Source organism: Sander vitreus, chromosome 9, assembly GCF_031162955.1.
Source record: "Sander vitreus isolate 19-12246 chromosome 9, sanVit1, whole genome shotgun sequence".
Lineage (NCBI taxonomy): Eukaryota > Metazoa > Chordata > Actinopteri > Perciformes > Percidae > Sander > Sander vitreus.
Window position 1 is genome coordinate 11,256,189 of NC_135863.1, and position 17,218 is coordinate 11,273,406.

The 17,218-nt window shown below is 39.1% G+C and overlaps 1 protein-coding gene across 2 annotated transcripts in view; it reads left to right on the forward strand.

Moving 5' to 3' along the window:
• The window catches only part of kdm4b (lysine (K)-specific demethylase 4B), a 52,982-nt gene extending 36,932 nt beyond the window's left edge, over positions 1-16,050 (forward strand). For both annotated transcript variants that reach the window (XM_078258751.1, XM_078258752.1), the window contains exons 12-22: positions 162-279; positions 2,751-2,911; positions 3,539-3,734; positions 5,398-5,474; positions 5,849-5,904; positions 6,291-6,399; positions 10,225-10,419; positions 10,833-11,009; positions 11,556-11,675; positions 13,295-13,387; positions 14,953-16,050. In XM_078258751.1, the coding sequence (XP_078114877.1) occupies positions 162-279; positions 2,751-2,911; positions 3,539-3,734; positions 5,398-5,474; positions 5,849-5,904; positions 6,291-6,399; positions 10,225-10,419; positions 10,833-11,009; positions 11,556-11,675; positions 13,295-13,387; positions 14,953-15,408 (1,758 nt within the window). In that variant the 3' untranslated portion in view covers positions 15,409-16,050. The remainder of the gene's footprint in view (positions 1-161; positions 280-2,750; positions 2,912-3,538; positions 3,735-5,397; positions 5,475-5,848; positions 5,905-6,290; positions 6,400-10,224; positions 10,420-10,832; positions 11,010-11,555; positions 11,676-13,294; positions 13,388-14,952) is intronic.
• Positions 16,051-17,218: the final 1,168 nt, after the last annotated feature.

The window sequence follows — 17,218 nt, forward strand, 5'->3', positions numbered from 1 at the left end:
TTTGCACGGCAAAAATCGTATTAAGAATCTGAATATACGTTTTCATACTTTGCAACAAATTACTCTACATGTAGAAAAAATTTACAGCTGTACTAATAACACATTTATAAAAGTATTTTAAAAAGACAATATAAAACTTGTAAAATATTGTGTTTTGTCAGGCATACTCCAAGGTGAAGATGCCAACAGAGGTAAAAAAGAGTCGCCGTCACCCCCTCAGCAAGCCACCCATGCGCTCCCCTCTGTCTATCCTCAAGCAAGACCCAACCAGTGACAAAGGTGTGTAGCTTTGTGTTTGTTATTGCACATTTATTTAACTTTAAGTGTAAGGTGTTTTTATAGCAGCGGATCTACGACCATATTCAGTTGTTGAAAACGCAGGTTTTAAACACATGGTGAAGGTGACTGAGCCCCGGCATGAAATTGCTTCTCGTCCACATTTCAGCCAGAAAGTCACACCCCCCTATATGTATTACAATTCATTTAAAAGTTTGTTTGAAAAATTGTAAACTGATTGTTATTTACGAAAGTTCATAATAAACAACAAGCACATTTTTCGCTTCTTTACTTGTTGGGAGTTTAGAAGGGTGTTACAACGTGGAGACGTGGGGTGTCACGCACACAGCACACCTTCTCGTTTACTCAAATCGCACAGAGTGACACGATTAGATTAATCGTGCAGCCCTAATGAAAATGGTAACATTTAAAGATGATTATTCACACAAATTTACCAAAAACAGACCATGTCAGTCGAACCCTGACACTGACCGTTATTCATCTAACAACATCCTTTTTATTTCCCGCTACCCCCTCATTATTTATTCCACTCATTGTCCTCTCCATCACAGTACTTTAAATGAAGAAGACATTTGTGTTTTGATTATCGATCTGGAGAAAGAAAAACAAACGGGACTAAAGCTCTCTGTGGGGATAATGAAATCAAGGCCGCAAGACCTCTTTTCCCTCCCCTCCCTTCTGTCTGTATCTTTTCATTTTCTGACTGACACTTATTGATCCGGGGATCACGACTTCCAATTACCTGCTTTCAAAGTCACTTTAAGTCGGCAGCAGGGGACCCGACTTAAGGCATGTCCTTCAGAAGGGTGGATGGGGAACAAGGAGAAAGACCAGGCTGGTGGAGGGAGAAAAGAGAGAGTTAAATGGCAAGCTTGTGAAGAGTTCTTCCTGCCTTCTGTCCAGGGTTTGACAAATGGCCTGGATCAGTAGCTTCAGGGGCCTTTACTGCAAAATTGATTCCAGACCCACAACAGCAAGTTGTTGATGCCTGTGCTATTCAAGTTCATCAGCCAATTATATCAGGAGTGGTCTTGTTTTTGTCTGGAACAGAATCTGCTGTTTCCGTCTCTTTACACGGGCTTCCTTCTTAAAAACATTTTCATGCATTTCCAAAAATGCTTCAATTATACTACTCTGTATACAGGGGTTAAAGTGGGCTTAGTTTAACTGGTAAATTAATCAAATTGGCAGTTTCATACATCAGTGTTTCCCGTTCATTTGAAATAATGCCAAATATCCATTCCAGTGTTTCCTCAATTCACTCTCAGCACCGCCGTGAGTCCATGCAAACGGCAACTGTCTGTGGTGAGTTCACATGTCTGTAATACAAGCAGGACAGTCGCAGACTATCTGGTGAAGTCAGTTGAACAGGTGAAGATCACATTGTCGTTAGCCACCGGTTACAAACAGGCTTGTTAGTGATCAACCCAGGAACATGCTGCAGATCCGGAGTTTTTAGCTGAGCTTCGGTTAAAAACGGATCGGTGATGCTGTTCTGCCCTCATTGTTCTCTGTCAAGTGAATGGTGTGTTTTATGTGGACTGACTTTGTCGCACAAAATAGCCTTTGCAATGTAGCAACTTAGGAGGCAATTTGGTCTTGTGAGCTCTGATTATTTTGGCATGCAGTTATCACACCAGTTGTAATTTAGTTTTAATGAAAACTCAACTCCTGGTTGTTTTGGAAGAAGGAAATAACAAGAGTAACCAGTGAACTAGAATTGAGTGTTTTTTTCCACTTCTTTATTGAGTATACAGATAAACAAACAAACAAACAAACAAGGCACATTAACAAATTCACTTCAAAAATAGAGCTTTGCTCGACCCGAGGCATAGAAACAACAAAACATAGGAGCATATACATTAAAATAAATAAAAAATGATAAAAGAAATTAAGAGGGCTATCTCAAATTAACTTACATTCATTTAAAGGCCCTGGACACCCACATATGTGGCTGATTGGACCTTTTCCAGGACTGTGTGGGTGTGGTTAGACTGAGAGATTGACATCTTCCTGAGTCCACTGTTAATGTTGTTGCATCTGTTAGGGCGGGACAAATGACACCTTTGTCATCCTTACTGGTAGAAAGAATTTGTGACCTAATAAGTTCTCACCAAAGCTCCGGCCAACCTTCAACCTGAAAAATGATTTTGATGTAAAAAGCAGTAGTAATAATGATATTACATTTTATAAATAATATTTGTATAGCATATTTCATACAAGAAGTGCAGCACAAAGTACTTTACAATAAGGAAATTGCACGACATAAACAAACATAGAAATAAAGATCTTTATATTGCACCAACTCTGCCTAATTTGACACATGTATTTCAAAGAAAAATGAAATCATTACCAATAATAAATTTTTCACGTTTTCACTTACTTCAGATTGTGGATGTCTTCTTTTGGAGTAGCACATCTTTAGTTTTTTTTGTTTTGTTTTTTACCCACAGAACTGTCCTCCCCCATGCCGCTGCACAGTGACATGAAGAAACAGGAGCATCTGTGGCAGAATCACTCGCCCAACTTCCTAGCAGAAAAGGCCTTCAATGCTGCAGTGGCAGCACTCCAACCACACTGCGCTATCTGTTCACTCTTCTGTCCCTACCCAAAGGTACAGCCACACGCTGCAGCAGAAGAACATACTGTATGTGTCAGTGAAGGAGTAATAGTAGTAGCAATGGTAGTAGTAGCAGTTCCAAAATCGGTAGTTAGTGGCAGCATTAGTAATGTTAGTCAGTAATTTGAGTAGCAGCAGTTAAGGTGTAACTGTAGTAGTGGGAACACTGTAAATGTATAGTTAACTTGGAGAACAACTACAACTTACAACAGTTGCAGGCCATAAAAGCAAAACGATGTTGTAGGATTGACAATTGGTGCTTTAACAAAATATTATTCACAAAATGAGATTTTTGATAAATAATCATCAGAAATGTAGATTTAATGACAAAGTGTGTAAAGGCAAATAATAGAACAGCTAGAACAGTCTGTTAAGTTCAGAAAATTACATCACTTTACTGTAATGCAGCCTTCAAAACCAGGAAAAGACACCACTTAATATATTACGATATCCAAAATCTAAGACGATATCTAGTCTCAAATCACGATATCGATATATTGCCCAGCCCTATTTTTAACTCCATCCTATTTCTATTAATCCCAACCATTGTAAAGGCTGACCAGTAATCATCATGGATACAATACACTAACTGTATTATCTTCTTTCCTATGGCCTCTCTAGCCACATAAAGACGCTTTTGTTGCGACTGACACCCAACATGCTTCCCTTCCCCGTCTGACTCGTCCCCTGGTCCCAGAGATGTGCTTCAGCGTTGGTGCAGGCAACACTGAGCCTCCGCCCACCAACTATCACATTGGAGAGGATGGAACCAGTCCTCTGCTCTGCTGTTCATCTTGCCACATGCAGGTTCATGCCAGTAAGTATAAAACCCTCAATGCAGCAAGAACGGATGCTGGCTGTATTTAAGTAGCATAGGGACCAAACATAGTGTGTCAGCCCGGTTTGCAGTGGAGTAATAACACCTAGGGACAGCTGTACCAGTTTAAAAGGATTTCCCTGCAAATCTAAATGTTTTTTTTTTTAGATGAGCAGTAAAAACGTCTCTAAGCACAACATATACACTGTTAATGAAAATTCAAGCTTTTTAGCAGAGAAATTGATTACAGCTTCAGTTTTTAAGGGGGTGTTAATGTGTGTGTGTGTGTGTGTATATATATATATATATATATATATATATATATATATATATATATATATATATATATATATATATTGACAGCCCTAATAAATATATATATTAGGGCTGTCAAAATAACGCGTTAATTTCGATTAATTAATCTGAGAAAAAATAACGCGTTAAAAAGATTAATGCAGATTAATCCATTCCATATTGACGTTTGCATACAGACGGAAATCTGGTGCCACTGATATGTCTGCGCTTCTCTCTGATGCTCTGAAACAGACGTTACAGGAAACACAAACCCCGCTGCATGTGACGCTAGTTAACACTATACTCAACAGCAGCTAACGTTAGCCTACCGCTAGCTAGTAGCTGGATTAAACACGGTTAAAATGCTGACAGCTAACGCTAAACGGTGTAAAGTTTGACTGTGTTTTACTGTAGAGGATTCAACACCGGTATGTAACAATCTGCAGCTGCCATCGGAGAAACAACATAGCCGGTGCGTTCAATGAAACTGGTAAACTACAGCCTCGTGGTGCATTTGAAGTTGTTGTAAATGTCCTTTTCCTATCTGGTTGTTGTTTTTTTTGTTCAACAACAATTTACTAGTGAAATAAGTTATTGTTATACATTATTATTAAACATTTAATTTTGACCATATGGCCTTAGCAATAAACAAGCCGTTCTTTAATGTCACCAACTGTTGTTTAGTACCCTTTTTTTCTTTTTTTTACTTTCTTAAAATGTATCGGTTCAGGCACCGTTAATTATGTATGCGATTAATTTCGATTAATTAATCACAGAGTATGTAATTAATTAGATTACATTTTTTTAATCAATTGACAGCCTGTGTATGTGTGTGTGTGTGTGTATGTGTGATAGATATATATATATATATATATATATATATATATATATATATATATATATATATATATATAATGCTTTTTTTAAATCTCTTTATAGCATGGCCATGTAAACACACACACACACACACACACACACACAGCTGTCAAAACCAGCACCTCTGCAGTCCATTTCTTTGTTCCTCATTGTTTTGGAGCAGATGTTCAAACTAAAAATGATTCAGACTTGTCTGTGTGAAATAAACATTTTAAAAGATCAAATTGTAGATAGTGATTAGAAGATTGCCCAAGTTATATAGACGGTGCTAACAAAATGGTTAACGAGCAGGTTTTGTGTCAGGTGCATAGAAATTATAAAAATTGTGAGCATTCAAGGGATATTGAGTTATTGCTAGCGCTTTGCTTCATTTCCCCAGGAGCCCATCCTTACTGAACATGAATACACTTCATCTAGAAGGTGCTTTGGAAACATTAAATGCAAAATGTTATAGGAAAGATATGTGAAGCCATTACTCTCTTCTGTCTTAAAGGTTGTTACGGTGTAAAGCCAGACTCTGTCAGTGATTCCTGGATGTGCTCCAGGTGTGCAGCCGGAGCCTGGACAGTGGTGAGTAGCAGCACTTCCTTATGCAAAACAATTTTTATATATATATATATATATATATATATATATATATATATATATATATATATATATAATATTAACGTATTAGAATTTGTACAAGGGTCTGAAGAAATAGGTGAAGATGTTTCTCAGAGTTGACTGAAGCCTTTATGCTTTTGTGCATCCTCCATTTCTCTATGTCGAATAGAACTGCTGTTGTAAAGAGTAGTTGGTTATGTTCCCCAGCAGGTTTTACAAAACCAGACCAAGGTATTGTCTAGATATGACCAAGCTATCTTGGCTAATATATGACAGCTCTGAGTTTTCTGTTACCATCACGAATGAATTTAATCCTCATTTGCTTGCTGTTTTTTTAGGAGTGTTGTCTCTGTAACTTGCGGGGAGGAGCTTTGAAGACTACCACAGACGACCGGTTAGTAGCATATGCTTGGGTTTCATTGTGGCTGTTTTTCCACGTGTGCAAAATCTGCTAAGAATATCACACGTAACAAAAACCTTTTTGGGGTATATTCCTCAGTAAACATTTAAAAACCATAATATGACAGAAATGTGAAATATTTGAATTGAATTGACTTTTCATTTCCTGAGGATTTCTGATACAGTCAGAGTATTCTTTAGGCTTAAAAAATACTCATACATAGGTTACGATTTAAAATACAAGCTATCCACACAAATTCGATCTAGTTATGCAGATTGCTTTTAGAACTGACATTGTGAAACACACATTTACATTCAGTGGTGATCAGCCTGTTGGAACTTTAAAATCCTGAAGTTTTTATGTTGTCTCTCTGTAACCAGTTGGGTCCATGTCATCTGTGCAATCGCTGTAGCTGAAGCTCGCTTCGTCAACGCCATTGAGAGGGAGCCGGTGGACGTCAGTGCCGTTCCCGATACACGCAAGAATCTGGTAAGTTCAGGCAAGTTTTTTTTGTCTTGTCTCAGCATTATCGAAATCTCTCTTCCACCCTGGTCTCCTAATCTCACTCCTGCGGCCTTTTCCCACATTTAAGCAAATTCCTGTCTTTCCTGCTCACGGCTTTTGTATCTGTCACTGACTGTTACCCTTCCTCCTTCCTTGGTGGATGGATAGATCGTGTTTTTGTGAGCTGTGGAGGACATGGGGTAAAACATATGTGCTGAGGGGAATGGCTGAATAATCAGCTGTCATTTCTCACTGTGCCAAATGAACTGCATCGATCCTGTGGGCAGGAGGCAATTTCCCCTTTGCTGCCATGTCTTTGAACACATCTCGTCCCCTCCCTTCTTTCTCGCTCTTTCCATCCCTTCTTCCCAGTCTCTGCCTTCCTTCATTCACATTATCCCACTTCAGAGGCAATGGCAGTGCTTGCTGGTGCATTATCAGATATCTACAAATAATGTCACCTCTCTCCCTCCCCTTCTCTCTGAATAATCTATCAAAGACAAGCTGGGTGACATTTGCATCCGATTGCTGTCAAAGCAGGTTTTCTCCGTTTCTTCTTAAAAGGCCATGAGGAGAAGCTCTGCAGTCTAATGATTTGGATGACTGGGCTGATCAAATATGAACACGCACCCTTGGAAACCAGTTACTATTGCACCGTGTTCAGCAATCTGTTTTCTCTCTCCCTCTTTGAACATTTGGTTTTCAGAGACGGAGAGATTTCACACAGCTGCTTTTGTCTTAGTTGTTTCAAAGATTCTGAGCCACATAAACACTGTGCATTCCTCAGAAACATGTTGGTTTCTTTCAAAAATGTTACTCATTATATGAGTTGGAGATTAAATGTACCTATTAAAACAGCGATCAAATGCGTTATAAAAAACAAATATACAGCTTATGTTACTTGGTGCTCTATTTTTTTTCATGCTGCTCTGGTTACGATACTGGAATTTCTAACTTTGATACAATACCCTATATCGATAAGTATCGATATTCAATACCATTTTCGATACCATTGGGATAATATATGGGCTTGCTTGTATCCTTTGCCTCAAATGCAAAGTATTTCCAAACAGCACTCCTGCTGTTTCCTTTGTCAACCAAAGCAAGTCGCGGAAGCTCTGCACTTGCCATCTTTAATGAGCTAACACCATAACAAGATCCGAAATTATTATATTCAACTGGAGCTAATGAGACGAGAAGACCGCACTGGGAGTGAGCGAGAGGAGGCGAGGCTATGTGAACACTGCCACGGTGTGTGTGTCAACTCACTGTTGGAGAGAAGGAAGGGTATCAATGGTGTGGAAAATGAGTATTGAAATCTTTTAAATAATAAGAATTGGGGGTGGCCTCTAGCTCACCCAGTAAGAGCGTTCGCCCCATGTAGGCTGAGTCCTGCAGCGGCACGGGTTCAAATCCGACCTGCTGCCCTTTGCTGCGTGTCACCCCCCCATCTCTCTCCCCCTTTTATGTCTATCCACTGTCAGTATATATAATAAAGGAAAATCCCCTAAAAAGTAATCTAAAAAAAATAAATAATAAGAATCGAAATGTGTCGAAAAATCTATATTTTTGACAACACTACTCTGGCGTCATGTCACCGCCTGCGTGTGATTTCAGCTGTTGAAAACTACAAACCATACCAGCCATGGGAATATAACGCAGCACAGCTATGTTGAGGTGTTTTTCCTGCACCAGTACAAAAATGATGTATTGACACTTTAATAAAGAATTTGTATTGATCGGCCATGCGCTGCGCTACAGCTGCTCGCAGTGTGATTTAGAGAGAGAGAGAGAGAGAGAGAGAGAGAGAGAGAAGATGGAGTGTGTGTGATGATAGATAATCACAATAAAACAAGTACACAGAAAGATACCAGTCACATAAGATGCCTCAGCTGTCAAAGCTGGTTGGGGTATAGGCCCAGTCTGTATGTTAGATCAAAGCAAGTTGTCATGAGTTAAACGTATATAATTCCACTTTTCTCTTATCAAATGTATTTCTTGGCAGGTGATTTCTTAATAGATACATGTTTTTATTAGGATTTTGAGGGAAGATAATGTTTCTGAAACACCTACCCTGGTGTATTGGGACGATAACGCCATATTCCTTCATATGCGGTTATTCTGTTTCCTTTTTCATCTCTCTCTCTCTCTCGCTCTCTCGCTCTCTCGTTCTCTCCATTTTAACTGAATTGAGGAACAAATGAGGAATGGGGAAGGAAAATTATAAGGACAAAGGAGGTTAGACATGGAGGGTTGAAGGATTCAACGTTGTTAAAAAGGAAGAATGAAGGTTGTGGGGTTGTGTGTGCAGGATAGCACATGTCAAAGTGTTTCAGTGGAGAGTAGACTAGGTACTGGCCAAAGGCAAAAATGTGGTTGGCTGGTGGTAATTTCACACTCAGGATGTGGGGATTTGAAAAGGAAAGTGCTCCAAGGGGGAATAGCAACTTCCTTGCACGATTGTGCAAGAGAAGAAGTTGAACAAGTGATGCAAGACACTGGAATGTCATAGTGGCAGTGCACGCAGCTGTTATTAACAAGTTTTTCTTTATAAAAGTGTTGGCATTTTCAGTGTAGGCTGAAGAAGAATCTATACCACGACACTGTTGACTGCACAAGCATATTAAAGCTAAAACCATCCATTGCATTTTTAATGAGTAGAAACCTGTTAGAGTACCAGACATAATCAAAGATGTGAGGGAGGAGAAAATGGCTACACTCCTGATTCCTCCACCATCTGTTTCAGAAGATGCCCAATCATTCTTGCAATTTCAGTATTTGCCAGAATAGAAGAATGAAATGTTTTTGTGGATAAATTGTGTAGGAAGGTCAGGTACTAACTTTCTTTATAGATAATATTCAGCATTACTTAAACAATGTTTTCTTTTTGTCAAAAGTTCATTCTGTGCAGACTTTTGACAATTCATCCCCACTTTCACTTTTCCAAGCTACTCATGGTTCTTATGAATATTATTATAATAACAGCCTCAGTAGGACTTGTTATTCCTGTTGCAAAAGCCCAAGTCTCGCTTTGCCAGACCATCCACACGCTGCGGAGCGGAGGAGGGTCTGGCTAGTCCACACAGCATTCCGGGATGGGAGAAAACTGGCTCTGGTTTATTGGCATTTCCTTAAACCAATCACAATCGTCTTCGGCAACGCATTTGTTTCTCTTGGAATTGGAAACTATTTGGAATGAACTAGGGCTGTCAAAATGAATGCGATAATAAAGAGTTACGCAAATTCACAAAACATCACAATTTTTTTTTGACGTGCGATTAAAGCACGTGCGCTCTGTGATTTAGGCTTTGAAGCGCTCCATAATTTGGGAAATCTGAAAACAGTTTATGATCAGAACTTTGTCCTTGGTTACAGTCTGTTATACCTAGCAATGGTCTGTTATACAGAAATGGCAGACCGCAGAAAATCTGTAATTGACCAGTACAAAGTATTTAACCAAGCCGTGTAATAAATTGTGTAAGTTTCACCAAGTAATGTTACATTCAGGTCAATATGGCCATCTGTTGTTGCTTGATGGGCTCGAGTTTGCCATATTATGCTTTCAGCATATTTTTTTGAGCATACCATACCTTTGAGGGCATTCTGAAGAATATTCTAGACCGTATTTGTCATTGTTTTGGATTGTGTAGTTGCTTTTAATGAATCCGAGGACCAAAACACCATTCCTGTGATCCTTGAATGTCCATAAAAGAGAATGCAAGAAATAAAAAATAAACTTAGGAGGTCAAGGGGAATTGGTCACCAGCCTGAATCCCCAACCAAAGTCTTTATTTTCTGTTTTCATTGTAGAAGTGTGTGTTCTGCCATGGCAAGACTGCCAATCAGAACCACGGCGCCTGCATCCAGTGCTCATTCGAGAACTGTGCCACTTCCTTCCACGTCACCTGCGCCCAAATCGCCGGAGTAGTCATGACACCAGCCGACTGGCCCTACGTGGTGTCTGTTACCTGCCAAAAGCATAAAAGTAAAAAGGTCCCTCCAAAGGTTAGTGCAAATCAAAAGAAATAGTGAACTGTTGAAGTGTGTGTTTTTGTACAAGTAAAACCACAAAAGTTAATCATTCAATATTTCAGATGTGACAAATATAACTCAAAATATGTTATGAGTACATGAGTGATTGTATTTTAGAGCCCTTCCGTACATGCATATATATTATTGTACATATTAACACCATTCTTGTTTTGTTTCAGTCTCTCTTCTTAAGGTTTTAGTCATTTGGGTTTTCAACTTATACACGCTGACTTCTAGTGAATGAACCTTAACCTTTCAGTATTTTACTCAATAAAGACAACTATCTATATGATTGCTGATTGCACTGTGTGCTGGATGAGCACACACAAAACAGGTTTGATCCTGTCTTAACCTCAAATTATCTGTCTGGGTTTTTCTCCCTCCAGCCTCGGACAGCACCCAAAGGCCCGCAGCCTCTGAAACTGGGCCAGAGGGTGATTGGTCGCAACAGTGACGGCTGGTACTACCACTGTACCATCATCGGCATGGCAACGCAGACGTTCTACGAGGTCAACTTTGATGATGGCTCATACTGTGACAACCTGTTCCCAGAAAACATATTAGTGAGTGTTCTTACAGCTGAGACACCTACTCGTACAATTCCTTTTCTTCTTTTTTTTTTTTTAAACCAAGAGGAAATATTCTAGCAACTGTTATGTACTTTATAGCTGGAGCGTCTTTGCAAATGGAAATATAATTAAATGTGAATTCAAATAACCTTTAATGACTCACTGCCACATGTTAACAACAAACATTACTGTAATAACATTAAATCCTCAAAGGATTAAGTTCACGTATAAAAATATGCAAGAACTTTATTAAGTAACTTAAGTAACTTAAGTGGAAAATCTTCAATCAAACTTTATTGAACAGGGAAAATTCTGTAGTAGAGTCTGTTAGTTGCCGTAGGTCAATTTCTTGTAATTTTCTCTGTAAATCAGGGGTTGATGAGCGTTGTAAAAGACAAGCGTTGAGTAAAGTGACACAAGCAGATCTCTTTATTGACATTTTCTGCCATTCTTTTCGCCGTCTCCTCTACATACTCTATTCCTCTTCATCTTTTTCCTCTGTCTACATCTTGTTTCTCTTCCTCCGCCCTCCTCCTTCAGAGTCATGACTGCCTGCGTACCGGTCCTCCTGAGGTGGGGGAGTTGATTGTGGTCAGCACGACTGAGGGTCAGGTCGTCAACGCTTCCTTTGTCAAACAGCACACCCACAAGTCCTACCAGGTGAGGAAAAACACAACTATTGTGTGATCAAAACTCCACAGTCAACTAGAGGTAGAGAGTCTGATTTGTGGCTGAAAAGTAAACACATTTTAAAAATAAATACAATACAGGTTAGATTTGTGCATTGCACAATTGATAGGTGAATGTATGTTTAAAAAAGTAATAGAACACAATCCCGTTCCTGAGCAACTGCTGTTTAAAAGTCTTCAAGCAATGTTTGTAATCCACAGCTGCAATGTGTGTAAATGTATGAACCTTTCCAAGTAAAATCTATACTATTGAAAACATTTCTAAATACAGTTTTACTAAGATGCGGTGCAGAGAAAACTGTTAAGGGAGTACTCTTTGAACAATGGCATCAAATACATATTACATCTGATGCTCTTCTGCAGAGTGACTTGAGGTAATTCTTTGCTTCCCTCTGCTTAGGTTCCCCAGTTCTGGTATTTATCAACATGGGAACAGCTTGGCTTCCCTTGTAGATTATTGCAGAGCATTTTGATACAGTGTGGCATTAAAACATAAAGTGGAGGGATTTAGCATCACTGGTACATGCTGGGGAATTTATTGGGCAAATATGCAGAGTGCTTACAAAGTGGAAAATGCAGAATTGAAAAAGATGATTCTAGGACTGGTGTCAGCGGAGGCCATCTTGAAAGTCACTTGCAGGATGCAGGAATGGATTAGCAGACGAGGTTAAGTGAGGTTGTTAATCTTAGATTTTGCTGAGACGCTGGTTTTGTGAGCACATCTGTAAGTGTTTTTCTGATGCATGTAACACATGTACACACAGAACAGGCATATTTTATTGTTTTTGGAGGCTGCATCATAACCTAAATATCAATTGCTGAACAAGCTATTAAACCCTATCTGGCTCATGCAGTCTGTATTAAAACATCAGTTAAACACTTTAATGTGGTAAATATTGGACCAGCTCTCCAGAGTGTTCTTTTGCATTCATTTTGAAGGTGAGCTCAGAGAGACACGTTTGTTTAGTTTCTTGTTCTTGCCTCCCCAGATGGCATATGCACCACAAAGACTTTCTTATGTCTGTTTTTCCAATGAATTCCTCTTCAGGAAGTAAATCACTGTCATATGTTTCTCTGCTCCCCTCATGTCCCTGTGTAGCCCGCTGGCTGCAGTACTGAGAGTATCAGGAGCTCTGTTACAATGAATTAAAAACAAGCCTCCAGCTGGTCACTATGTCAGGGCCACAACCCTGACCTTGTCCTTTTCCCCCTTATTTTTTACTTTTAAAACGCTGCACTGATGCTCTTGTCCAGTCAGTTAGCAGCTTCAGGGTTCAGCGCCACGGTCAAGGACATTTTGGTGGTTGTTGATGGAACCATTTGTTATGGCTGGGATCCCATTTGTGACTTTCAGGGTACAAGTTTGTATTTTTGCTCACTAAGCCCTCTTTTCTTCAATATCCGATGTGTCTTCTTCTGCTATGTGAACAATGTAGTATCCTGCCTATAGTTGTTATTGGTCACATTAAGTCCGTGTATTTGGACATTTAATCTTCTCCATGTGTGCCCAGCTGTGCTGTTAACTCTCAGGAGACAAACCAGTTGGGAATATGAGTTTCTTAATCCTGTGTTTTTATTATATCTGCCCAGGTTGAGTTTCTGGACCAAAGTCAGCTGATACTAAAACACTCAGAGATCCATCAGCTTGACCAGGAACTGCCCAAGAGGGTCCGAGCCAGACTGGTGAGTATATTACTGAAATCTGCTTTCTACTGTAAATTTGTCATGATACCAGAATTATAAACTTCGATACAATACTAGTTAAAAAAAAAAAAAAAACAATACCTCTTTCGATACCACAGCAAAAAGGGTAAAATAAAAACTCCCATGCACACAAAATGGGACAATTTATTTTTTTATTACCAACCTGCACACTGTGCTGATACAGAAAAATTTGCTGGTGGGTTTGCTGCTTACAGGTTGAGGGCCAGTTGATTTTCTTCCCTGTTTAATCCATGCAGGTTGAAAATCTGATTGTAGATCTTTTGTTTTAATAACTTTGGTACTTTCAACACTATCGAATGTATAATTAATGGATATCGTATCGTTTTAACAGCTTTTAACAACCTTATTTTTACTGTGCTCACACACCATAGATGTTATATTATATAAGAAGAAGACACTTTAGTTTGTCAGATATTTGGCTTGATTGACAGATTTTATAATTGGTTGCAGAGGCAAATGATAAGAAAGGGCAGCCCAACAATAGCTTGTATTGTTCAATTAAAGGACACTAAAGTAGTTGCAAATGAAACCATTTATTCAATCCAACGCTCTGCAGCCCACAGAGGATAAAGGCTTGTTTGTGGGCCAAAATGTGTAGGTTGTTCTACTAAATTAATAAATATTTTTTTCTGCTTAATCGTATCTGAAAAACTTAAACTGGCAGATATTGTTTTGACAATTTGCACGCATCATCAAACCATGGACTGGGTTGGTACAGCTATCCAGTGAGCTAAACATACTTCCAATAAAGTTTGAAGGCAGCATGCCTTTTGAAGATTTTACTGGAAGCAATTATGCAACTGGCAAAATAGTATTTTAACAAACAAAAATATGATAGGGATTACAAAAGATCAGAAACCATAAACTGTAATTACACAAATCATATTGTAAAAATGAATTACTAAAGTAAGACACATTAGCCTTAGGCAGCTAGTATAACGAACTGCAGAAAAACTAAATTCCACTAAATCAACAATCACAAAACGGCTGCAATAAAAAGTTTATATAGTCAATAATAAAATAAGAAATAATAAAAGTTGGCTGTCAGTGATCACAGAACAGACAAGAGGCAGAATGTAATAATGCCAGTTAAACTGCTATAGAACTGTGACAGTAGTGGTTGCTACTAGCAAAATAATGCCCAACTGAAATCCACTGCTGCTGGCTGGGTCCGAAATCATTCACTCCATATATAATGGATGCTCAATAGTTACAATAGATACTCAATAATTAGCAGTAAAAATCTGCCGTTTGAAAGGGACACACAACTGTAATTTTCTCATCTATAATAATATGGATTGTGGGATTGTGGGCACTGCTTTTTTTGTTTTGTTGTGGAATTTTTGTGGGCACTATATAGTGGATACATTTTCACACTGTAGAATTTGGACACACAATAAAATGGCGGACAGTAAATGCACTGCACTGTAAAAAAATAAATAGGGAGTGATTTCGGACACAGTCAGAAACTTCTGATGATCCCCATGTGTCCTCAGTCTAATTATGTACCTGTCTGTTTTCAGGCCATACCTATACCACAGGAGGGGGTTTCATCAGCAGATGAAGCCCAAGCAGCCAAACGCCGCCGCCTGCCGTCTGGCCCAGCCCTGCACGCTGAAACCCCCATGGAGACAACCAATAAACCCGCCTACACCCTAACCACAGCCCCAGTAGCAGCACCAGCAGCAGCACCAGCAGCAGACCATCACAGTATTTGTACACTGCCGACCTCACAACCTTTATCCCAGCCCATCACAAGCTCACATGATGCCCCCGCCCCAACCAGTGGTATTCAGATGGACGCTGAGACCCCAATGGACACGAGCGTCCCCCTCGCTGACGCTCTAACTGAGTCAACCCTGTCCTCGGACCCCATGCTGACTCTGCAGTCGACCGCTTTTTCAGTCGATGTTTCCTACATGGAGAGCCTCCTCCAATCACATTTTCCTCAGGACAGTAGCCCCGGACACCTGTATTAAAAAAAAACAAAAAAAAAACGACTCCACTATATTATTACCGGGCCAGTGGAGGCTGAGCCAATAGGAAGTAAGCTAATGGAGGTGGATTCTACAGAGTGCTGTATTATGGACAAAAAAAAACATTTCCTCCACGGGCTCTGAGAGCTAAGGGCGGGAGCAGGAATAGACACACAAGCACTCTTTTAATGCATGTTAATTTTCTATTTTTGAGTTAATGTATTTGCAGTGGTGCTTTAGCTTGCTCTGAAGCAGCAGCTAAAGAAGGTATTTTTATTTTTGACATAATTATTATTATTATTATTTTTAGGCCTTTTGGGGTTTTTCCATTTTTGGTTAGCTGTTGTGCTTTTCTCTTCCATCTTAATATGAATACACCTTTGGGTGGTATCAACTCCATACCTCGTTGCATTAATTCAATAACAGCACACTCATTTTCTTTTGTACAGGAAGCTAATTACTATGACTGCCTCTCAGTCCGGTGGACTTCAGTTTTTCTGTTTGAATCAAATAACCAGCAACAAAATATCTATTTTTCAATCCAGCCATTAATGGCTTTGAAACTGTTTTGGAACTAAAGTGTCACATTGTCCATCTGCAGGATGTTCTCAGCAAGGTGTTTTATTGTTGGATTGCAAGAGAGAGGGAGGGAGGGAGGGGGGAGGGATGGGAAAAAAAATGTATTGTAGGGGGAACTCAGTATTTAAATGTTAGTCAAATATTGAATTATTATTTGTAATAGAAGAAACATGTTGAATGCAAACACTAGTAGATTTGTCTGCAGGATGCATTGAATGTTTGTGAAGATGTGTCATGGTAGTTAACAGGTGAGACCTTTATGTATTGACATCATTCAAACCAACACGTTAAAACTGCCATTTGGCAGCTCCACTTTTCACAACCATAACTGTCTCAGGGTTCCTACATGTGAAAACTAAATTTCATTTTAACATTCAGGTCTTACACAGACACAGTTAAGGAAGTACAGAACAGCCCGGAAAATATTCCTTAGTCATAATTGGCATATGAATATCTGTTGCTTATATTGCTCCTATTAACAGTTTGTCCACTATAATGAGTGATATCTTTGTTTACTGTCCTCTTTCTCTTATTAGCACATGAACTGGCCCTGAAGTAAATTTTAAGGATGAAAGTCGGGAAAATGTCTATTTGGAAAAAGGAAACTATGTATATGTAGGGACCCTAAAATCTGGAAATATTTTGGACCAGTCTTGGTTTAAATTGTATGTATGAGTCAATATTGTATAATGTCTTTTTTTCTATTACTGTATCCTTTCTATATTCATTTTTTGAATTGAATTCACAAACTTGGCCGATCTACAATATTATTGATATTATTTTTGACAGATTTTTACAGGTATATTACCCAGTTTGTACTGGTAAATACATCTTCCTTTTCCTGGATATGGCCATGTCTTGCTTCAGAGGCGCTACGGAGACATTAAACTACTGATGGACTGAGTTTCCCAACACCTTGTACATACCGCAGGCCTTGTGTATAGTGATTCAAATTTGTAAATGTCGCACATATACCTTTCTTTTTCCTGTCACCACAACTGAAATGTTCGGAAACAAATGTGTTCCTGTATCCAAATGATATCCATCAAGAAAATTTGATTTCATAGGGATTAAAGTGGGTTGCTAGTCGCCAGCTTTTTTGTGTTTTGTGTGTTCAGTAGCAAAGAGATTCAAAGAGTAGTTTCTGTGTCAAAATCCTTGGACAAACGATGATGGAAAGATAAAGTATCTGCAGTATCAACTAATACCTTCCAATTACTATATGGCATACTGA